Source organism: Citrus sinensis, chromosome 7 (assembly GCF_022201045.2).
Source record: "Citrus sinensis cultivar Valencia sweet orange chromosome 7, DVS_A1.0, whole genome shotgun sequence".
In the NCBI taxonomy this organism is placed as follows: Eukaryota; Viridiplantae; Streptophyta; class Magnoliopsida; order Sapindales; family Rutaceae; genus Citrus; species Citrus sinensis.
In genome coordinates this window covers 19,950,413-19,975,158 of record NC_068562.1, presented here as the reverse complement: position 1 = coordinate 19,975,158, position 24,746 = coordinate 19,950,413, and the positions used below count along the sequence as shown (strand labels likewise).

At 33.9% G+C, this 24,746-nt stretch overlaps 1 protein-coding gene, 1 long non-coding RNA gene and 1 other non-coding gene across 3 annotated transcripts; 2 read left to right on the top strand and 1 right to left on the bottom strand.

Moving 5' to 3' along the window:
- The first annotated feature begins 9,032 nt into the window (after window positions 1-9,032).
- Window positions 9,033-10,052, top strand: LOC127903824 (uncharacterized). Its single transcript, XR_008056691.1, has 2 exons — window positions 9,033-9,078; window positions 9,429-10,052. It is a non-coding gene; the product is annotated as an uncharacterized LOC127903824 (long non-coding RNA).
- A 1,593-nt stretch (window positions 10,053-11,645) lies between these two features.
- LOC127898991 (small nucleolar RNA R71) lies at window positions 11,646-11,754 on the bottom strand. The gene has a single exon (XR_008050759.1). It is a non-coding gene; the product is annotated as a small nucleolar RNA R71 (small nucleolar RNA).
- A 6,234-nt stretch (window positions 11,755-17,988) lies between these two features.
- On the top strand, window positions 17,989-18,636 carry LOC107174862 (cytokinin riboside 5'-monophosphate phosphoribohydrolase LOG7-like). The gene is made up of 3 exons (XM_052431362.1): window positions 17,989-18,271; window positions 18,332-18,406; window positions 18,491-18,636. Exons 1-3 carry the CDS (start codon window positions 17,989-17,991, stop codon window positions 18,634-18,636), a joined length of 504 nt encoding a protein of 167 aa, XP_052287322.1.
- The last annotated feature ends 6,110 nt before the right edge of the window (window positions 18,637-24,746 follow it).

The following is a 24,746-nucleotide window of genomic DNA, read 5'->3' as shown; positions in this document are numbered from 1 at the left end:
TTGTACTAAAAAGAGAAATATGCATGTTCAAAAGAAGGCATTTTTAACAGAAAACGTTAGTTCTATACTCCAACATAAAATTCCTTTAAAATGAAAAGACCCAGGCTCCCCCACCATTTCATGTAGCATAGGGAACCACACAATTAAGAATGCTTTGTTGGATTTAGGAGCTAGTGTAAATTTGTTGCCTTACTCTGTATTCGTGAAACTTAGACTAGAAGAATTACACTCAACTCCAGTGGTGTTACAACTCGCAGATCGGTCCACAAAAATACCTCGTGGTATTGTGGAGGACGTGCTTATCCAGGTAGACAAGTTTTATTTTCCTGTTGATTTCATTGTAATTGACACTCAACCAATACAGGACTCAAGGAAGCACATCCTCATTATTCTAGGCCAACCTTTCTTGGCAACTGCGGATGCTCATATTCAATGCAGGACCAGAAATATGCAGTTGTCCTTCGGCAATATGGCTATGGAACTGAACATCCTCAACATTGCCAAACAACCTCACAGTGCAGATGATGGAGTTGTTGATGTGGATTTAATAGAAACAATAGTTGATAATACTTTTCTTTCAAACCTTAGTGATGATCCTTTACAAACATGTTTAACTCACTTTGGTTTGGATTTTGATATTGACAGATCGGTCGATGAGGTCAACGCCTTACTTGACTCAACACCATCCATAGACATTAATAAATGGAAGTCAAGAGTTGAACAACTAGCACCATCAGAAAAGAAACTCATCCCATCATTAGAATCCACACCGAAACTCGAGCTCAAACCATTACCCAACACTTTGGAATATGCATTTTTGGGAGAAGAAAGTACTCTACCGGTAATCATCTCATCATCCCTAAATGACGAACAAAAAGGTAAGTTGTTGGATGTTTTAAAAGAGCACAAAGGAGCATTAGGATGGACCATAGCAGACATAAAATGTGTAAATCTAGTAGACTGCATGCATTACATTCACCTTGATAAAAATGCTAAATCTAATAGGGAAATGCAACGTCGGTTAAATCCTAATATGAAAGAAGTTGTTAGAACAGAAGTCCTTAAGCTATTAGATGCAAGTATCATTTATCCAATTTCTGATAGTTCATGGGTCAGTCCTGTACAAGTTGTCCCTAAAAAGTCAGGAGTCACAGTAGTTACCAATGCTGATAATGAATTGATACCCACTAGAGTGACTACAGGATGGCGTGTTTGCATGATTATAGAAAATTGAATTCTGTCACACGTAAAGACCATTTTCTTTTGCCATTTATTGATCAAATGCTTGATAGATTAGCAGGCCATGAATTTTATTGCTTTCTAGATGGCTACTCAGGATACAATCAGATCCCCATAGCACCAAAAGATCAGGAGAAAACTACTTTCACTTGCCCTTTTGGCGCTTTTGCATATAGGAGGATGCCATTTGGATTATGTAATGCACCTGCTACATTTCAACGATGCATGTTAAGCATTTTTTCTGATATGGTTGAACGATTCCTTGAAGTCTTTATGGATGATTTTTCTGTCCTTGGTGATTCATTTGATCAATTTTTACATCATCTAACACTAGTTCTGCAGAGATGTATTAAGAAGAACTTGGTCTTAAATTGGGAGAAATGTCATTTCATGGTAAAACAAGGTATTGTTCTCGGTCACATCATTTCGAGCAAAGTTATTGAGGTTGACAAAGCCAAGGTGGATCTCATTTCTAATCTTCTTCCACCTAAAACAGTCAAAGAAGTAAGATCTTTCCTTGGGCATGCTGGTTTCTATAGACGTTTCATTAAAGATTTTAGCAAAGTTTCTAGACCCTTATGCAATCTACTTGCTAAGGATGTACCTTTTATCTTTAATGATTCATGTGTTGTGGCTTTTGAAAAATTAAAACAATTGTTGACATCATCACCCATCATTTAGGCCCCAAACTGGAGCTTACCATTTGAGCTCATGTGTGATGCATCTGATTATGCAGTAGGAGCAGTATTAGGACAAAGAGTTGATCGAATTCCCCATGTTATTTACAATGCTAGTATGACATTGAATGATGTACAGTTGAACTATTCAACTACTGAAAAAGAAATGCTAGCAGTAGTGTTTGCATTAGAGAAATTTCGATTTTATCTCATTGGTTGTAAAATAATTATATTCACAGATCATGCTGCTCTTAAATATCTTCTCAGAAAGAAAGATGCAAAAGCTAGACTAATTCGTTGGGTCTTACTTTTGCAGGAATTTGACTTGGAATTCAAAGATAAGAAAGGGACAGAAAATGTTGTGGCGGACCACATCTCTCGTCTCCATTTTGACACAATTACAAAGTCATTAATATTGAATGAGTCATTTCGAGATGAACAATTAATGAGTGTAGAAGTATTACCTTGGTATGCTGATATAGTTAAGTATCTTGTTACAGGTAAACTCCAGAGCATTGGACCAAGCAAGATAAGGCTAAATTCTTTGTAGAGATAAAAAATTTCTTTTGGGATGACCCGTATTTGTTCAAGTATTGTGCTGATCAAATTGTTAGATGATGTGTCCCAGAAAATGAAATTCAGAATATTCTTTCATTTTGCCATGAACAAGCTTGTGGAGGCCATTTCAGTGCTAAGAAAACGGCAACTAAAGTTTTACAATGTGGTTTTTATTAGCCAACTATATTTCAAGACGCTTACACTTTCTATTCTTCATGTGATAGGTGTCAACGAATGGGGAGCATTACACGAAGGAACATGATGCCACTAAATCTAATTTTAGTGGTTGAGATTTTTGACGTATGGGGTATCGACTTTATGGGACCCTTTCCCCCTTTTTTTGGCCATCAATACATATTGGTTGGTGTTGACTATGTATCGAAATGGGTAGAACCAATTCCATGCAGAACCAATGATCACAAGGTGGTGATAGGATTTTTGAAAAGCAACATTGTTTCACGCTTTGGATTTCCTAGAGCGATAATCAGTGATGGTGGTGCCCACTTTTGTAACAAAGCATTCAAAGCTCTTTTGACAAAGTATTCAATCACACACAAAGTGGCGACTTCGTATCATCCGCAAACCAGTGGCCAAGTTGAGATATCCAATCGAGAAATAAAGCACATATTAGAAAAAACGGTGAGGCCAAATAGGAATGATTAGTCATTAAGACTTGATGATGCATTATGGGCATACAGAACGGCTTTCAAGACCCCGATTGGGATGTCACCCTACAGGCTAGTGTATGGAAAAGCTTGCCACCTTCCTGTGGAACTCAAGCATCGTGCGTATTGGGCCATCAAGAAATTCAACTTTGACATGCAGCAAGCCAGCTCAGAAAGAAGATTACAACTGGCAGAACTTGAAGAAATTTACAATGACGCATACGAAAATGCCAAGATTTACAAGCAACGAATGAAAGTCTTTCACGACAAGCAAATTATGAGAAAATCGTTCACTCCAGGTCAGAAAGTAATTTTATTCAATTCTCGCTTGCACCTATTCCCGGGTAAGTTACGCTCTCGATGGTCTGGTCCCTTTATTGTTCATACTGTTTTTCCACATGGGGCAATTGAAATTAAGGACCCAAAGAACGGTGTCACGTTTAAAGTTAATGGTCAAAGATTAAAGCCATATCTAGAATACCAACCACATGGACAAGACACCGAAATAAATTTGAGCGACCCACCAGATTTGAATTAATTTTCTTTATTTTCGTTGATTTGATATTTTTTTCTTTCTTTATATTATTCTTTTGCTAATTGAAATTATTTTTGCATAAGTGTGTTTGTTTAACTATTAAGTTTTCTCTTATCATTTTTAATCATGAGTACCATACTTAGACCGTTCCTCCTGAACATTCTTAAACCACTTCAACGTGTCAAAACTCATCTCATAAGACAGATTCAATTTTGTAAAACACATCATATTTGGGCTCTACAACCACCAGAGTTAGTAGCCTATGTTGAGGGTTTAGAAAGCCAACTCAGAGACATTGAGAGAAGTGTTTATGACATCCAGTTGGAGCTTGAGGTAAATTCAATAAGAGGACGATTTTAATTTTCTTTGTGTGTTTTGATTTGTTTTTCTGTTTGTGTGCTTTAGTTTGTTACCCCGATGAAGTGGCGGATAACGGTACTCTGTGACAATCAAGTCGGTTACTTTAGTTTCCCACAATAACTGACATTCTGAGGCGAAAGTATGGACAGAAACGAGATTCTAGCGAAGCTTCACAAGCGATTCCCTTCACTTCCTCAGAATACTCTCCTTACAATCTATAAAGCTCGGTCCGAACGCATGCGATTACTCATGAAGAATAACATACCTGCTGACATCCGTTGGTTAATCGAGGCGAAAGTATGATTGGTAGGTGAGTTACCTCCAAAATTTATTGCATACATGCCTGGTTGTGGTAAAGGAAATTATGCACGAAAACGACGAGCTCAAAGAATTTCTGTTGCTTGTCATAAGTGTGCCAGAATGAGATGCGATAAAAACCCATGTTCTTTAGGAATGGTGTCTGATAACAGGAAAGATAAGATTCAATTCATTAAGGATGGCTTGAATAAGGAGTCATTGGATGATATTCTTTTGTCTCTTGAAACGCATCCCAGTGGATATGTGCAAGGAGCGATTCTCCAGTTGTGGCCATTATTCCAGAAAGAGCATGCATGATATAGTCTCGAGAATCTGACTATAAATGACCCTGTTTGCCAGTTTATAAGAAAATTGGATGGGAAGCCCATCCTCGACCCATAGAGGGCGTTCAAGCCATTTCTGGACGTAAAACCAGAGGAAGATGTGAGCCACAGTCGCAACTACGTGTAAATATCCTTTTACTTTACTGTTATTTTATTTCATTTCACTGTTGTTTTATTGTTTGCATTATTGTCTTTAATAATTTTATTACTGTTTGCTTTTTCCTTTTTACTGTTTCCTTTTTGACTCGCGAGCCCTGTGCTTCACGGGTTATTTGACACTAACATGTTACCTCATTCACAGCTGTGATCCACTGTCACCAAGATTCTTAGATGTGATTTCTTTTTTGTCAAGCACTCACAAATTATTTTTGAGAAGTATCACAATGGCAGCTACTCCCAATAGACAATTCAAGAACATTTGTGTGCTTTCTGGATTTAACTATGGCAAACATAAAGAGTTCGTGGAGGCAGCCATAGATCTTGGTCGAAGCATAGTAGCGAGAAAATTACACTTGGTGTATGGAGGAGGTAATCGAGGGTTATCAAAAATGGTCTCAGAAGCAGCTTTTATCAGAGGAAGTCAAGTGTTAGGCATCATCCCCAGAGTCCTAAAACCATTGGGCAGTTAGTCTGACTCATCAACTGGAGAAGAGTTAGTCGTCTCAGGTATGCAAGAAAGAATAACTGAAATGCTTAATCATGCTGATGCTTTTATTTTCCTTCCAAGAGATCTTGCAACACTAAAGGCACTTATTACACTAGCATCTTGGGCCCATCTGCACATTCACTAGAAACTCATCGGTTTGTTAAATGTCAATAACTTTTATGATGGCTTTATCGCATTTCTTAACCATACAATAAAAAACTATTTCATTCATTCTAATGTGAAAAAACTTTTTATTTGTGCTCACACTGCTAATGAGCTACTTGATCTTTTACAAGCTTATAAACCGGAGCCAGACCCCTAGACCTTTGTGTTGGAGCACCCAAATAATGATGGTAACAGTAGCCGCAGTAAGAAGTACAAATTAGATTTAACTCTCTGCTTGTAAATATTTTCTTCTGTGTTGCACCACCCAGTTGATGTCTTCTAAACTCTACTTCTTTCCTTTCAAACATTGAGGACAATGTTTCGTTCTGGTTGGGGGGAGGGAATAGTCGACAATTGTGGAATTTTGGTTAAGTTTTTACTAATTTTTTGTTGTAGAAACTAACTGTTACTAACTTTTTGTGTTGACGATGGCTGAATATGGAGTGTAGTGACTCTAGAAACGCATCTTCATCGTTTAAAAAAATTTTAAATAAAAAATAAAAAAAAATTTAGACATTTTCTTTTTCTTTATTATGTTTTGATGTTCATTTTTCTTCCTCTTTTTAATTTCTCCTTATAAATATATATTTTCAAATTTTTGAGTCGAAGATGGCTGAATATGGAGAGTAGTGCCTCTAAAAACGCATCTTCTAAGTTAAAAAAAAACCATTTTCGTTTTCTATCATTTTAAGTGTAACTTTTCTAATTAGTTTTTATGCATCATTTTCACATTTCTACATGCATATTTTTCCTTTCATGTTTAGAATAGGTTGGGCGGTAGAATGTTGTTTAAAAAAAATATAATAATTTTGTGTGATTTGTTTTAACATTGGATGACATGATTAATTTCAAATTTTAGTATTTGTATTATCTTTGGTCTTAAGTGATGTTACGTTATGTTTGCTACTTTACATGTTGATGTCGAAGACAAATATGAGTTGCTTGAAGGAATGAACATGTCATAATAAGTGTCAAGTGAGTTTTTGAGCCTATTATTTTTCTTGGAGAGTAACCATTTTGCCCATTCTTTATATAGCTTAGCAGTTTATTATTTTATACACGATCTCTAGATTTCTTTTGAGTTAACCCTTAAAAAAATGGTAAAATTAAAAAAAAAGTGTGTTGCTACATTGGGAGGCCCGTCTAACTAGTAGATATAGATGATTATTTAGAGCCCTAAAAGACGATGGAAAGGCCATCTTTGATCCGTTTGAGCCTTTCTAGCCATCCCTTTTATTAAATATCCATAGTTAACCCTTTTGAGCCTTTAAAAAAAAAACTTTTTATTTGTCAACTTATCATCTTGACCCACTCCGATTTGGAGTATTACCCGATGTCTTATAAGTTCCATCACCTATTTATGTTTGAGAAAATGTAAATAATTATGTTGTTCAGTGAAGTTATGCCAAATAAAAGCAAAAAAAAAAACAAAACAAAAGTTGTTTTTTCAAAAGAATAAAAATAACAATAATAGGTGAAATCCACCTTGCAACTTCCAAAAAAAAAAATCTCTACATTTTTCTCAAACATACACTTTGTTTTCCTTATTTCTTTTCTTTGTTAGCCATATCCCTAGCCTACGTTACGTCCTAATAAAAGTCCTTCTTGATTTTAGGGAACTATAGTTTGAAGTAGAAGCTAGTTATATGCGCTAAAAAGATATAGTGGTGCATAAAAAAAATAATAAATAAATAAAAAAATAAATTGGGTTGACTAGCATTTTTGTTTGACTTGAGATCGTATTATTTCTAAGTTGAGGGCATATTTATTTCATCTTGGTGAGAGCATGTGATATCACTTCTTTATTATTTTCTTTCTCAATTACCATTCATTGGAGTGACTATCTTTATTGGTTTTAATTTCTTTGTGAGACTGTCACTACTTCCAGTGAGATTTTGGGGTTTGACATGTCATTCTTGAAAGTAGCTATAACAAAGTCTACTGGGCTGATTCATGTGGATGGTTGATGTGGGTGTGATGTTGCTTTAGATTGGAGATAATGCTTATACTTTTATTTGATTGCTATCATTAATCTGATTGAATAAACACGAGTGTTTCTAAAAAATAATAATAAAAAAAATTATTTTGAATTTGAATTTTATTTTCTCTTTATTTGCTAGGGACTAGCAATAAGCTGGTTGGGGGGTGTGTTGAGTGTTAGAAAATGCATATTTATAAAGGAGAAAATCATCATTTTACATTTCAAGTTTTACTAACAACCCTTACTTTTATGTATTTAAGCTTCTTGCAATTTAATTATGTGTGTTTGATTTTAATTAAGTATTTTATGTATTTTATGGGCATCATAGTCATTTCACAATAAACAAGAGATCAGATGGCAAAACGGACATCACTTTTGAACTCAGGACGGTTGAAAACCTTAGGAGGAGCATAAAAAGAAAAATGGCACTGTTCACATGTACGGTACTATTCACGTGTACAGTATTATATACGTTACTGTTCACGACACTGTTCACATAGAGCGACGATGACGTGGCATTGACCGATGATGTGGCATTGACTGATGAGGTGTCACGATCCTGTTGGGCTAAAATTCTTATGTACTGTTGATGGTGATGTGGCAGCATATCAGTGGACGAAAAATCTAGCGTACGGTACATGCATCACACAGGATTATTTTCAACCAAACCGCATCACTGTTCACCCGGGTCAAATCGTGTTACTGTTCATCCGCGTGGTCAAACCGCGTACTGTTGACGTGGCGCAATCCTGAGTGTCCAAACTGTTTTTAATCCGATGGCCATGATTTACTCCATGTATCTATAAAAAGGAGGCCTCCCCCCTCCTAATTTGATAGCTCTGAATCCATTTTTGGGATCCATTTTTTGTAATTCCTTCTCCATCTTGTATTTTCTATGTATTGTAATAAATTCTCATTTTGCCCCTAGTTCAATTATGAGTGGCTAATTTTCTTTCAAGCTTGGGTTGAAGGTGAAGTCTCAACATGTGTCATGGGCTTTATTTGGTAAATTTACTTTCTCTTCCCCTCTAATTTTTGTGGATGTTTTGACTTCTCGTCGACAAATAATACTAATCTTGTCTAATACCGCCTTGGTTTCACCGGCCCCCTAGTATAAGGTTATTATTATTGGCACGATAAGCCCTTAGCACCATATTGATTAGAGTGTGGTTCATGAGGTGTGGATTCCCCCTTCATGATGTAATTGGTATTAATAAGGAATATTTAGCCCATGGTGCATGTTGATACGGATCCAGATACCCAAGTACGTCAATTTAATAGATCTTTACTTCAATTTATTCTCGTCATTTCAATTCTAATATTAGAATTTATTCTTGCCATTTCAATTCCAATTTTAGGATAATCTCAGTCACCTTCACCACAAAATCCAACCACTCATTTACAAAATTAATTCTATACACAATTAAAATCCACCTCCTCGTGGGATCGACACTCGTCACCATTAGTCTATACTACAATAGATTCGTACGCTTGCGAGTTCAACAAAATTTGCACAACAACCGCCACAATTGGACTCAGCGTGGCTTGAACTTTCAGTTTCCGTCGCCGTCGGTTGAATTTCGGTGACCGTTGACCGACAAGGGTATTTCGGTAATTTCACAGTCTAAGGGCAATTTTGTAATTTTAGATTTTGTGGGTATTTTAGTAATTGCTGAAATTTAGGATAAAGTTGGTAATTTATGATTTTGAGGTTAATTTGGTAATTTTTATATTTGAGGGTATTTTGGTAATATTGAATTCAAGGGCATTTTGGTAATTTTGATATTTGAGGGTAATTTCGTAATTTCAAGAATTATGAGTATTTTGATGATTTATTATTTAAATTAAGATTATTTAAGGTTAACTATGGAATGTGATTATATTAAGGAATTTGAGAATACTGGAGTTTATGATTATGGTTTAATTTTATTCTTATGAGAGTATTTTTTATTTATTTTTAGGCCGATGATATCGATGTGCATTTGTTACTCGAGGATACCAAGAGGTAAGTAAACTAGATTTTCAAACGAATCACAATAAACAATATATATGTTTGACATGTTTGGAAAGCTTATTTTTATATATGTACGGATATTGATTTATATGCTCTGCCCATGTGTTTATACGATGTGTTGATATGCTGTGTTGTTATGTGTGTTTATGGACATGGGCATACGTATGTGTGAATATTTCATTGGCATGAGCACGAAAATGCATTATGTTTTCTGTAAAATGAGAAAGTTGATTTTAGCAAACGGAATGTGTGGAAAGAAAGATTGTTTTACAGTTTTGGCTTGGATCCTTGAATTTGTTACTGGCTTAGTGGAGGACACTCTAGATGTTTATATAGTTATGAGATAAGTGGGCGAAGGACGCATTGGCGAGAAGCCTAAAGAGTATGAAAGTTAAGGGAGTGTCCAACTAAGCGGTAATCGAATGAAGGTAGCTCAAGTAAGTGGTTTGAAAGAGAATGTAAAAGTTTGAGAAAGACAGAATGAGATTTCAATGATTTGTTTTACGATGTTTTCGAATACCATGGCACGTCATTCATTTGCACTATATATATGAATGTATGTATTTTCGTATATGCAAAACTGGTTTACTTACTGAGTTTCGTACTCATTATAGTTTATTGTGATTCAGTTTCCGTAAATAAGGATTGATTCGTGATAAGCGTCGAGAAGGACTTGAATGGAGGAATTAGATGGTCTGGCATGAATTTTAAATTCTTCCGCTGCAGTTTGCGTTATATATTTGTATTTTCAAGGATATAACTTTTATGGATTGTAAAAGGATTATTATTATTATTTTATTTTTAAGCATCTATCAGTAAGATACGCCCTGTGGAGGTCGGGGTGGGTCGTTACAATGTCACTACATTGTTACTTTCAGAATTGTTTTGGGTCATGCTATATCTGTTATAAATTGATTTCAAATAATTTCTTTTCCCCACAATTAATTTTCTTAGTTTTACTAGATTTAAAACTCCATGTGGTTCGACCCTGGTCTCACCGGTTTATATTATAACTAGACACTCTTATACTTGAGAGTAATACACTTTTGAGTCGTACCAAGTTTTTGGCGCCATTGCCGGGGAATTTTCTAAATTTGATGTTAGTTTGTCTTTACTTTATTTTATTTTTTTTGTTTTGTCTTTACCATCTTTCCGTTATTCTATTTTATTCTCTTTTTGTAAAACTTCAGTTAGCACCCCTCTTCTTTTCAAACCTTAACATTATCCATAAAATTTATGAGAAACTTCATCTTAGCCCAAAAACCTTTGCAAATCAGTCCCCAAATCAAATTTATTTCTTTAAATTTCTACAATTTACTTTCCGCATTTATTTTAAATGGTCGGTTCTACCGCCTGACTGTTATTTAAATTTTGTTAATTTATGTATTTTTGTTTAAATGGTCGGTTCTACCGCCTAGCATTTTAATTTCAGTTTATTTATTTTTGTGCATTAATTTATTTAATTTTATGTTTTATTATATGGCTGGTTTTAAAATACCGCCTAAACTGTTTCATTTAATGGCTGGTTTCACTGCCTAATTTATTCATTTATTTTTCAGTTTATTTATTTTTATTTCGCATTTTTTTCTTATTTAATTTTCAGTTTATTTTTTCTGCAATTTTCATTTAGTGTTTTTGCATCATTAGTTTAGCACACATCATTAGCGTTGCATGAGTCGTTGGTCTCGTACAAATAGTGGTAGATTAATTAGAAAATCACCTTCACCACCCTTAAATATGGCTGACATAGGAGTTGAAAATTTTTCGGAGCACAAAAATGACCAAGTCTTGCAAAATCTTTATGAACAACCTAGGACTCTTAGAGACTTCATGCATCCTACTAGAACAGGGTCACTATCATGCATAGTTTTCCCTCTTGATGCATCACGTTTTAATTTCAAACCTGGTATCATTCAACTTCTTCATACTTTTCATGGTTTTGAGTCTGAAAATTTATATTTACATTTACGGGAATTTGAGGAAGTCTGTAACACATGTACTGATCAAAATTGTAGCATGAATATAATCAGGCTTAAGTTTTTTCCTTTCTCACTTAAGGATAAAACTAAAACTTGGCTACAAAATCTTAGGTTAGAATCCATCAGAACTTGGGATGAAATGCAAGCACAATTTTTGAAAACATTCTTCCCACCCCACAGAACAAATTCTTTCAAAAGACAAATCACCACTTTCACTCAAAAACCAGGAGAAACTCTCTACCAATGTTGGGATAGGTTTAAAGAACTACTTAACATTTGCCCACATCATGGTTTTGAAACATGGAGATTAGTGTCTTATTTCTACGAGGGATTAACATCCCAAGGTAGACAAGTCATTGAAATGATGTGTAATGGTGAGTTTAGGGATAAAAGTCCTGAAGATGCATTAGACTATCTTGACTATATAGCAGAAAATGCACAACACTGGGATCTGGTGGAGGCATGCATAACCTTAGGGAAGACCATGATTTTCAAGCCAAATTTTGCATCATTAGCTAGAAAAGTCGAAGCATTAGAGTCGAAAAAGAATGATCATGTAAAACCTGTTCAAAATATTTCATGTTATGTTTGCGATTCTACTGACCATTCTACGCAGGACTGTCCAACTTTGCCAGCTCTGAGAGAAAGCTTGCATGAACAAGTAAATGTCGTTGACAATTTCAAAAGGCCAAATCCAAATCCATACTCTCAAACTTACAACTCTGGTTGGAGAAACCACCCAAATTTCAGTTGGAGAAATGACAATTATGCACAACCTTCACAATCAGTTCCTCCACGTCAAAATTTTCAAAACTCCCAGAGTTACCCACCATATGTCCCACCACCAAGAAAAACTCTGGAAGACACATTGCATTCGTTTATTGAAAAACAAGAGTCGATCAATAACCAAACGATGCAAACCTTAACCAATTTGACAGAAACTATCTCCAAACTTACATCTGCTCTGACCATACATGAAAAAGGAAAGTTTCCTGCTCAACCTGAACTAAACCCCAAGAGTCAACAACATCCTCAAATGGGAAATTTAGGAAACCAAAATATGAGTCAAGTCAAATCGGTTATAACCCTTCGTGGTGGTAAAGTGGTCGAAAAACACATTGTGGACCCTCGTGAAACTAGTAAAGATTCAATTTCAGAAAATAGGGAAGAGTCTGTCGAACCTTTAACCCATGAAGAAATAACCAACTCTCTTCATGTACCCCCATTTCCTCAAGCACTGTACCCCCATTTCCTCAAGCACTAATCAAGCCAAAGAAATCAAACCACAGTACTGAAATTTATGAAGTTGTTAAACAAGTTAAGGTCAACATTCCTCTGCTGGATGTCATTAAACAGGTGCTTTCTTATGCTAAATTTCTGAAAGATCTGTGCACGGTGAGAAGGAAACATAAGGTGCAAAAGAGAGCTTTTCTAGCAGAACAGGTAAGTTCTATTCTCTCAACCAATAGTGCTTTGAAATACAAGGATCCTGGTTGTCCAACTATTTCTTGAACTATTGGGGATTATAAAATTGGACATGCTTTACTTGATCTTGGTGCCAGTGTTAATTTGCTTCCTTACTCAGTGTACCAACAACTCAATCTCGGTGAGTTTAAACCAACTTCTACCACCTTTTACTTGCTGATAGATCGATTAAGGTTCCAAAAGGAATAATTGAAGATGTATTAGTCAAGGTCGATAAATTGATATATCCTGTGGATTTTATTGTTCTGGAAACGGAACCAATTGCTAATAAATGCAAATAAATTTCTGTTATTTTGGGTCGACCATTTTTAGCTACTGCTAATGCTTTCATAAATTGCAGGAATGGGTTAATGAATTTATCTTTTGGCAGCATGACACTGGAACTCAATGTGTTCAACATGTGTAAACAACCTTACCACCAAGAAGATGATGATAATGAGAATGAGGAAATTGATCTCATCGAGCCAATCATTGAGGAACACATTCAGGATGAGAATTTTACAAACTCTGCTGAAATTTATTTTGCTGGTTCTTTTTAATCAAGTAAAGAATTAGATTGTGATACTGCTAACACATGCCCTACACTTGATTCTATGCAGGTACCTATAGGCGACGATGACGAATCGAACTTTGAAGATACGGTGCAACCTGAAGAACCAAACGAAGAGGAAGCACCAGAGCTCGAATTAAAGCCCTTACCAGAAAAATTGAAGTATGCTTATCTTGGAGAGTAGCAGACATATCCGGTGGTAATTTCTTCTCAACTCATGTATGATCAAGAAGGTAAATTGTTATCTATACTGAAAAGGCATAAAACTGTATTTGGTTGGACCTTAAAAGACATAAAAGGCATTAATCCTTTAATTTGCACACATCGAATACACTTAGAGGAAAATGCCAAAACAACCCGTCAACCACAAAAAAGACTAAACCCTTATATGAAAGAAGTGGTAAAGAATGAGGTCTTTAAACTACTAGATGTAAGAATTATCTACCCTATCTCTGATAGTAAATGGGTAAGTCTAACTCAAGTAGTACCAAAGAAATCTGGAATAACTGTTGTAAAAAATAAAAAATGTGAACCAATCCCAACACGAATTCCATCTAGTTGGCGCATGTGCATTGATTACAGAAAATTAAATGATGCCACTAGAAAAGATCATTTTCCCCTTCCATTTCTAGACCAAATTCTCGAAAGAGTAGCTGGACATCCCTACTACTGCTTTCTTGATGGCTACTCTAGTTATTATCAAATCCCTATAGCCTTAGAAGACCAAGAAAAGACTACATTCACATGCCCATTTGGAACATTTGCATTTAAGAGAATGCCCTTTGGACTTTGTAATGCTCCTACAACATTTCAAAGGTGCATGCTAAGCATTTTTAGTGACATGGTTGAAAATTGTCTAGAGGTTTTTATGGATATTTAACTGTATTTGGTAATTTTTTTGATACATGTCTTGATAATCTAGAAAATGTTTTGAAAAGGTGCACAGAAAAAGGACTAGTTTTAAATTGGGAAAAATGTCATTTCATGACCACTTCTGGAATTATCTTAGGCCATATTGTGTCTTCAAAAGGAATCGAAGTTGATAAAGCCAAAGTTGAAGTCATTTCGAAATTACCCTCACCAAAGACAATTAGAGAAGTTCGTTCTTTTTTAGGACATGCAGGATTTTATAGGAGGTTTATAAAAGACTTTAGTGCCTTATCTAGACCAATTTGTAACCTCCTAATAAAAGACACACAATTTGAATAGACTAATGATTGTCAACAAGCTTTTTAAAAAATAACTACTCTTTTGACATCAGCCCCAATAAAGCAACCCCCTGATTGGTCTTTGCCTTTTGAGCTAATGTGTGATGCTAGTGATTATGCCGTTGGCACTGTTCTGGGTCAAAGAAAAGAAGGTAAGCCCTTTTTGTCATCTTTTATGCAAGTAGAACTTTGAATAGTGCTTAAATGAATTACAATACAACTGAGAAAGAACTACTTGCTGTAATATTTACATTGGATAAATTTCGTTCGTATTTAATTGGTTCATCTACTGTTGTTTATTCTGATCATGCTGTTGTGAGATATTTAATGTCAAAACAGGATGCCAAACCAAGGTTAATACGATGGATTTTGCTACTTCAAGAATTTAATTTGACAATCAAGGACAAAAAGGGCGCTAAAAATGTTGTTGCAAATCATCTTTCAAGACTTACAAATGAGTCTTCAATTGAAACAACACCCATTAATGATTTTTTCCCTGATGAATTTTTGTTTTCTATAAATAAAATGCCTTGGTATGCTAATATTGTTAATTATCTTGCAACATGTGAAATGCCACGTGATTGGAGTTCCCAAGATAAGAAGAAATTCTTAACATAAGTAAAAAACTTTTATTGGGATGAACCATACTTGTTCAAGTACTGCTCCGATCAAATTTTTCGAAGATGCATACCAGACGACAAGGTAAGTAGGGTCATTCAATTTTGTCATTCTGAAGCATGCGGTGACCCTTTTTCTTCAAAAAAGACAGCTGCAAAAATATTACAGTATGGATTTTATTGGCCTACATTATTTAAAGATTCACATGCATTCTGTAAAATGTGTAAAAATTGTCAAATGATAGGGTCTATTTCAAAGCGGAACATGATGCCTTTAAACCCCATCCTTGTCATTGAAATATTTGATTGTTGGGGAATTGATTTTATGGGCCCTTTTCCATCATCATTTGGATTTGTATATATTTTAGTTGCTATTGATTATGTTTCAAAATGGATCGAGGCGATTTCTTGTTGGTACAATGATCATAAGATTGTGATCCGCTTTTTAAAAGAAAATATTTTGAGTAGATTTGGAATACCTTGAGCTATTATCAGTGATGGAGGTAAGCATTTTTGTAATAAGCCATTTGAGTCTTTAATGAAGAAATATGGAATTACACATAAGGTTGCTACCCCTTATCACCCTCAAACAAGTGGTCAAGTTGAATTAGCAAATAGGGAGATAAAACAAATTTTAGAAAAGACAGTTAATCCAAACCGTAAAGATTGGTCTCTTCGACTGATTGATGCACTTTGGACATATCGTACTGCTTTTAAAACATCTTTAGGAATGTCACCCTATCGGCTTGTTTATGGAAAATCTTGCCACTTACCAGTAGAACTTGAACATAAATCATTTTGGGCCATTAAAGCTTTTAATTCAAATCTTGATGATGTTGGCAATGTGCGTAAATTGCAAATAAATGAACTTGAGAAATTAAGGAATGATGCGTATGAGAATTCTAGAATTATTAAGACAAGAACCAAACTTTTTCATGACAAGAATTTTTCGGAAAACATTTGAAATTGGTCAAACAATGTTGCTTTATAATTCTCGTCTTCATTTATTTCTAGGGAAGTTAAAGTCAAAGTGGAATGGTCCATTTGTTGTAAAATATGTCTATCCATATGGAGCCGTAGAAATTGAGAATCCAAAGGATGGTGTCACATTTAAAGTTAATGGCCAAAGATTGAAACCATATCTGGAATACCAACCACATGAAGCAGATACCGAAATCCATTTGAGTGACCCACCAAAATTTTGATTAAGCCTTTTCATTTTAACGTTTTGTGAATTTGATTTACTGTTACTTTATCGTTTGAATTATTTGATTTTTTTTCTTTTTCCTTTTCCCTATGTCTTGAATGGAGTGCATTGCATTGTTTTAATTGTGTGTTGTTTGACAATTGTGATTTAGCTCACCAAATTTTTATACTTGTCATGAGTACCTCCATGAAAAATTTCTTTTTCGATCATTTTAAAACACTTTTTCATGTAAAATTTCACCTGAGGAAATTACTCCGATTTTGTAAATTACATCCCATTTGGGATCTGCAATCACCAGCATTAGTATCTTACGTGAAAGATCTAGAAAGACAACTAAAGGAAATAGAGGATGGTATTTATAATTTGCAATTGGAACTGGATTCAATAAAAGGACGAAGGTGAGTTATATTCCTTGTGTGTTTTTATTATTCTTTTTCACTTTTGATTTGATTTTGCAGATTTGATTCATTTTGTTTTGATTCACTCTCCCGTATAAATGGCGGATAACGGTACTCCATGATTGTTTAAGTCGGTATTCTCAGTTTCCCATAATAACTGAAACCTCAATGTCGAGCATGGAAGAAATACAACAAAATTTGCATCAACATTTTCCTTCTCTCCCTTAAAATGATCTTAAGAAGATTTACAAAGCTCGTTGTGAACGACTGCGTTTGTTAATGATCAATGGGATTCCTTTTGACATTCGCTGGTTAATTGAAACAAAGGTTTGATTGGCAGGTGAGTTTTCTGATCCATTCATTTCCTACATGCCTGGTTTTGGTAAAAGTACATTTGCTAAGAAAAGAAGAGCTAAGCGACTTGGCTCTGAATGTTCTCACTGTCTAAGACTTGCTTGCAAAAATCCACGTTGTAAAGCTTTTAGGAATGGTTTCTGTAAATCGTGAAGATAAAATCAAATTCATTAAGGATGGCATGAGTAAAGAATCATTGGATGATATCTTACGATCTCTTGAGACGCATCCGAGCGGATATGTTCAACGTGAAATTCAAAATTTGTGGAAGCTGTTCCAAAAGGAAAGTGCACAGTTTAGTCTTGGGAATCTGACTCTAAAAAACCCTGTTTGCCAGTTTATAAGAAAAATAGATGGGAAGCCTATCCTCGACCTATAGAGGGTGTTCAAGTCGTTACTGGACGTAAAACTAGAGGAAGATGTGAGCCACAATCACAACTACCAGTAAATATCCTTTTATTTTACTGTTCTTTTATCTTTTTCATTATTATTATTATTGTGTGTGCTTTTTTTCTTTATTTTATCTAATTACTGTTTTCTTTTTCTTTTCACTATTTGCCTTTGAATTATTAAGGTAAAAGCTTCACGCGTCATTTGACAAACACAACACCCCATTTATAGATGTATATCATTATGTCCGTCACCAAGATCCTTAAATAGGAACTTCTTTTTAAGCACTCACAAATTGTTTCTTTTTAGAATTGCTCTAATGGCAGCAACTTCAAGCAGTCAACTTAAAAACATTTGTGTGCTTTCTGGATTTCGCTATGGAAAGTATAAGGAGTTCATTCAGGCAGTCGTAGATCTTGTTCGCGCTATAGCAAAGAGGAAACTACATCTTGTATATGGAGGAGGTGACCGAGGGTTATCAAAGCTTGTCTCTGAAGCTGCTTTCGTTCGAGGAAGTCAAGTGCTAGGCATCATTCCAAAAGCCTTAAAACTTTTAGGATGTCTACCAGACCCACCAACTGGAGAAGAGTTAGTTGTCTCAGGTATGCAAGAAAGAATATCTGAAATGTTGAATCATGCTGACGCTTTTATTTTCTTGCCAGGAGACCTTGCAACTTTGGGAGCGCTAATTACATTTGCTTCTTGGGCCCATTTGAATATCCATCAAAAACTCATCAGTTTGTTAAATGTTAATAACTTTTATGATGACTTAAAAACATTTCTTAATCATGCAATAAAAAATTATTTTATTCCATCCTCAGCGAAAAAACTCTTCATTTGTGCTCCTACTGCTAATGAGTTACTTGATCTTTTGCAAGCTTACAAACCAGAGCTAGATCCCATGACTTTGGCGTTGGATTGGGCAACTGATGATGATGGCAGTAACTCTAATAAAAGTGTAAATTAGATTTAACTCTCCGCCTGTAAATATTTCCAGCAGTGGCCAGGTGATATCTTCTAAACTCTACTCCTTTCTTTAGACATTGAGGACAATGTCTCCTTCAAGTTGGGGGAAGAAAATAGTTGATAATTGTGGAATGTCTCAGTCCTAGTGATGTTTTTACTAATTTTATTGTAAAGACTAACTTTGGATAAAAATTTGAGTCGAAGATGGCAGAATATAGAATGTAGTGTCTCTAGAAACGCATCATCTTAATTTTTGTGTTTTCTTCCAAAAAAAATAAAAAATAAAAAAAATGTTTCTAACCTTTTGTTTTCGGTCTTTTTCTCTTTTTCTCTTAATCATCTCCCTCAAGTTTCTGCAATCAGTCCCAATTTCTTTTAGTGTTTCTTTAAAAGAAAAAAGAGTTTTCTTTTTCGGTGTGATCTTTTAACATTGGATAACATGACGATTTTCAAATTTTGGTATTTGTATTATCTTTGGCCTTGAGTTATGTTACACTATGTTTTTCCTTTTGCATGTTGAAACACAAATTGAGAAATTGGATGAGTGAAATTGATTGAGCCATTTAGAGGAATGTACATGTTATGAAAAGACCAAGCGAGGTTTTGAGCCTATTATCCTTGGAGAGTAACCTTGTTTGCCTATACAGCTTCACAATTTATTGTACAAGATCTCAATATTTAAAAAAAAAAGTTTGTGCAGCTGATTCTAAAAGTCCATTGAACTAGTGGATATGAAAGATTATATAGAACCCTAAAAGATGACAGAAGGCCATCTTTGATCCGTATGAGCCTTTCTAGCCAACCCTATTATAAAGAATCCATAGTTAACCCCTTTGAGTCTTTTTTTTAAAAAAAAAAAACCTTTTCGTTGGTAACCTATCATATTTTCCTACTCCAATGAGGAGTATCACCTTATGTTTATGTTTTTCATCACCCAATTATGTTTAAAAATAGGGATGATTATGTATTCCTAATAATGGTGCTATAAAAAAAGAAAAAAAAGAAAGATGATATGTATATATCAATTAATAAAAAAGAAAAAAAATCCAAGCAAAAAGAAAAAAAAAGCACCTTATAATCTCCAAAAAGTCCCCTATTTTTCAAACATATATTTTTTATTTCCCTATTACCTTGTTTTTGTTAGCCATAACCCTAGCCTACGTTACGTCCTAATAAAAGTCATTCTCGATTTTTGGGAACTATAGTTTGAAGCAAAAGCTGGTAATATGGACTAAAAGATGTGGTGATGCATAAAAATAAAAATAAATTTTGTTAGTAATTCATTGGATTTGAGATCATTTTATTTCTAAGCTGTGGGCATTATTTTTTCATCTTGGTGAGAGCGTGTGATATTATTTTATTATTCTCTCAAATTTAACATTTTTTTTAGAGTGACAAATTAATTTGGGGTATATCTTCTTTTGAGAGAGTCACTCTTAATCGGAGATTTTGGGGTTTGATGTATCATTCTTAAAAGTGGCTTGATTAATGTAGCTCTGATGATTGATCATTTTACAGGATTTTATTGAACTGAGCGAGTGTGATTTTCTTTAGGCTGAAGATAATGCTTATACTTTTATTCAATTATTGTCATTAATCGAATGAAGGAAGTAAACACAATTTTTCAAAAAAAAAAAAAGATTTTCAATTTGGTTTTGAAATTTCTCTAAATTTTTATCGCTTAAATTGCTAGGGCCTAGCAATAAGCTGGTTGGGGGGGTGTGATTGACACTAAAAAGTGTACATTTAATAAAGATAAAATTATTAGTTTTTCACTTATTGTGTCGATTAATGCGTTCATTATTTCTAAATTATTTTAATATTCCCCAAATATATTTTATGTTAAATTAATTCGTAATTTGTTAATTTTTATCTTGTAAATATTTTTCAGGAATAAATATGAAATTGGAATTGAAAGCGGGAATAAAGAAGAACTACGAGAACAAAATTGAGGAGATCTAATAATAAAAAAATAAAAAATAAAAAAAAAGAACAAAAAGACAAAAGAGTAAAAGGCAACCAAAACATTGGTTGCCTGTGATGGTCAGGAGGCCATCACGCCTCCTGGCCATCACACTTCTCAATATTTATTTAAATTATAAAAAATAAAATAATAATATAATAATAAATTAAATAAGAATCAAAAGAATGAAGATGAGGCAATTGTTGCCTTTAAAAGCCGAGTATTGGGAAGCTGAAGGGGGTGAGCTATTTTGAGAGCTTAAGCCGAGAGAGAATAGAGTGCAGCTGAAGAATTTCTTTCTTTCTTTGTTTCTTTTCTTTTCTTTTCTTGTTTCCTTTTGTATCAATTTTCTTTCTAATATATTTCAAAAAGTTTATCAAATAAAAAGAGTATTGTGTTTTCTTTCAATATGAGTAGCTAATTTTATTAAGCTGAGGTGAAGGGTGAAGCTCAATGTTTCAAACTATTAATTATTATTATTTTCTTAAATGAGTTTTTAAGTTTATTTAATTTTTTTGTAATTATTTTTATATCATGTTAATTTATAAATCTCACTGAATTTTATGGTATTTTGACATAATGTCGACACATTAATATAATGTGGCACATTAGGTACTTTATTCTAAATTTATCCATACATATAGAATTAAATGATATAATAATTAATTGGTAAAAGTGAGGCAAAATATAAATGAGAGAGTATTAAAATTATAGTTTGAATACAGAGAGTGGATCATAAACCTTAGCTTATTTTTAAATTGATTTCAAATAATTTCTTTTCCCCACAATTAATTTTCTTAATTTTACTAGATTTAAAACTCCCTGTGGTTCGACCCCAGTCTCACCGGATTATATTATAACTCGACACTCTTATACTTGAGAGTAATACACTTTTGAGTCGTGTCAATTGTTTATTTTTTTTCTCGATTGATGCGCACCATACACTTTTTTAGCATTATATTTCTTGCTTAAGCATATTTGTTTGAAATTGTATTTTCTTTCATCAATTTTCCTTATATGTCATAAGTACCTCAATAAGAAAGATTCTGTTCACACATCTCAAAAACCTTTTGAGTGTGAAATTTCACTTAAGAGGCCTAATACAAAGTTGTAAATCACATCCAATTTGGTATCTGCAACCACCAACATTAGTGTCCTACATTAAAGATCTAGAAAGACAACTCAGAAAAATAGAGGGTGGTATACATGAATTTTAATTGGAGCTTGAGGTTAACTCAATAAGAAAACGAATGTAAGTCCATTTTTCTTTATTCTTTGTGTGATTTCTTTTTGTTGTTTTGTTCACTTTCACGGTTGATTTGATTTTTTAGATTTGATTCTCTTTATTTTTGGTGTGTTTTGATTTATTTTCCCGTATAAATGGCGGATAACGGTGCTTCGTGACTTTTTAAGTCGATATCTTTAGTTTCCCACAATAATTGAAACCCTAAAGTCAAACATGGAAGAAATACAACATAAATTACATAAGCATTTTCCCTCTCTCCCTCAGAATGCCCTAAGAAAAATTTACAAATCTCGTTGTGAACGACTGCGTTTATTAATGATCAATGGCATTTCTTCTGATATTCGTTGGCTAATTAAAGCAAAGGTCCGATTAGCAAGTGAGTTTTCTAATCCATTTGTTTCTTATATGTCTAGCTTTGGTAAAAATACATTTGCTAGAAAAAGGAAAGCTAAACGACTTAGCTCAAAATGTCATAACGGTGTACGACTTAGTTGCAAATGGCCATATTGTAAATCTTTAGGAATGATTTCTACAACATGAGACTTATAATTTGTGGATACAATTCCAAAAAGAAAGTGCACAGTTTAGTCTTGAGAATCTGACTCAAAAAAACCATGTTTGCCAGTTTATAAGAAAACTGGATGGGAAGTCTATCCTCGACCCATAAAGGGTGTTCAAGCCGTTACTGGACGTAAAACCAGAGGAAGATGTGAGCCACAATCACAACTACCAGTAAATATCTTTTTATTTTGTTGTTCTTTTATCATTTGCATTATTGCATTTAGGGGTGTGATTTTGTATTTATTAATTATTTGTTTTCTTTTACTATTTTCTTTTTCTTTTTATTGTTTGCTTTTGAATTATTGAGCACGAGCTTTACATGTCATTTGACAAATATGCTAACCCATTTACAGCTGTTTCTCATTATTTCTGTCACCAAAATCTTTAAATACGAGCTCTTTTTTAAATACTCACAACTTGTTTTTGAAGATCATTCCAATTGCAACATCTTTAAGTAAACAATTCAAAAACATTTGTGTGCTTTCTGGGTTTCACTATAGAAAGTGTAAGGAGTTCGTTCAGATAGTGATAGATCTTAGTTGTATCATAGTAGAGACGGAATTACACCTTGTATATGGAAGAGGTGAACGGGGGTTATCAAGACTTGTCTTAGAAGTTGTTTTTACTAGAGGAAGCCAAGTACTAGGCATTATCCCAAAAGTCATTAAACATCTAGGATGATTGTATGGCCCACCAATTAAAGAAGAATTAGTGGTATTAAGTATGCAAGAGAGAATATCTGAAATGTTAAATCATGCTAATACTTTTATTTTCTTGCCAGGAGATCTTCAACTCTTGAAGCACTGATTACATTTGCATTTTGGGCCCATTTGAACATTCATAAAAAACCCATCTGTTTGTTAAATATTAATAATTTTTATGATGGCTTACTAACTTTTATTAACCATGCAATTAAGAATCATTTTGTTTCACACACTATAAAAAAACTTTTTATTTGTGCTTCTACTACTAATGAGTTACTTGATATTTTACATATTTATACACCAGAGCCAAATCCCAAGACTTATACACTAGATTGGTCAATTGATGATGGTAACAGTAGTAGTAGTAAGAAGTGCAAATTAATTTAATTCTCCATTTGTAAATATTTTTTATTACAGTGTTCATGTGATGTCTTCTAAACTCTTCCTCTTTACTTAATTTTAAAATATTGAGGACAATGTCTGATTCATGTTAGGGGGAGGGAATAGTTAATAATTGTGGAATGTCATAGTCCTGGTGATTTTTTATAATGTTTTCCTGTAAATACTAACTTTGGACTAAATTTGAGTCAAAGATGATCGGATATGGAGAGTACAATACCTCTAGAAACGCATCTTCTTAATCTAAGAGTTTTATTATAAAAAAACAATTAACATTTGCTTGTTCTTTATCATATTCTTTTAAGCTTTTGCATTGAGTTCAAGTGAGATCTCCCCCTCTTCTTCTTTTGTTATTTTTTCTCTTTTATTATTTCTTTCGTTTTCTTTTTTGTATGCATATCTATAAAATTATAAAACGTTGAGATAATGTTTAGATTAGGTTGGGGGTGGGGATAGTTGATGTGTGTTTTTAAATATGTGTTTTTTTTTAAAATAAACCAAAAAAAATTCTTTTTGTCTAGGATGGTTGTGTAAAGAGTTACGACTTTTGAGATGCATCCTGATAGTCCTGTTGTATTATATATTGATTTTGAAAATCATAGTAAGTTGTTTTTGTTCCATTTTCTTTGAATTACTCAAATTTGTGAACTCTCCAATTGGTTATTAAGTCATTTAATTGTTTACTCATTTAACATATATTATTGAATCATTCTTTACACACACACTATGACACATATTAGTGGGTTGTAAGTTAAAATTTTTGCAGCATTTAGTTCTTTTGATTTATTAGGGATAATATCTAAGGTAGTAGAAAGTGTATATTGCAAAAACAATATATATATATATATATATATATTTCCTTCTGGTATCAGAGCCAAGGGGAGGAAAGTGTTTTATTGTTTAGAGTTTCATGTTTAAAATCTTGTGTTTTATTTTGAAGTTTTGTTTTGTGGTGAATTTTTACTGGTTGTAAGTCCCGTTTTAGGATAAGGATTCCGCTGAGGGCTGTAAATCCATACCTGTAGCCATTTTGACCAAACCAAAAATAGACCATAAGGTCTTGACCATGGATCCTTCGATCTGTAGAACATCGTCCTTTTCTAGCTCTTCTTCCGGGAAGACTAGTGAGTCAAAGCATGTTGTGAGTTCAGAAGAATTCATTATTGAGAACTTTGATAAAGCAATTGATTGTTGGGAACTTCCAAAAATTTCCAAAGAAAAGATTTACAAAACAAAAA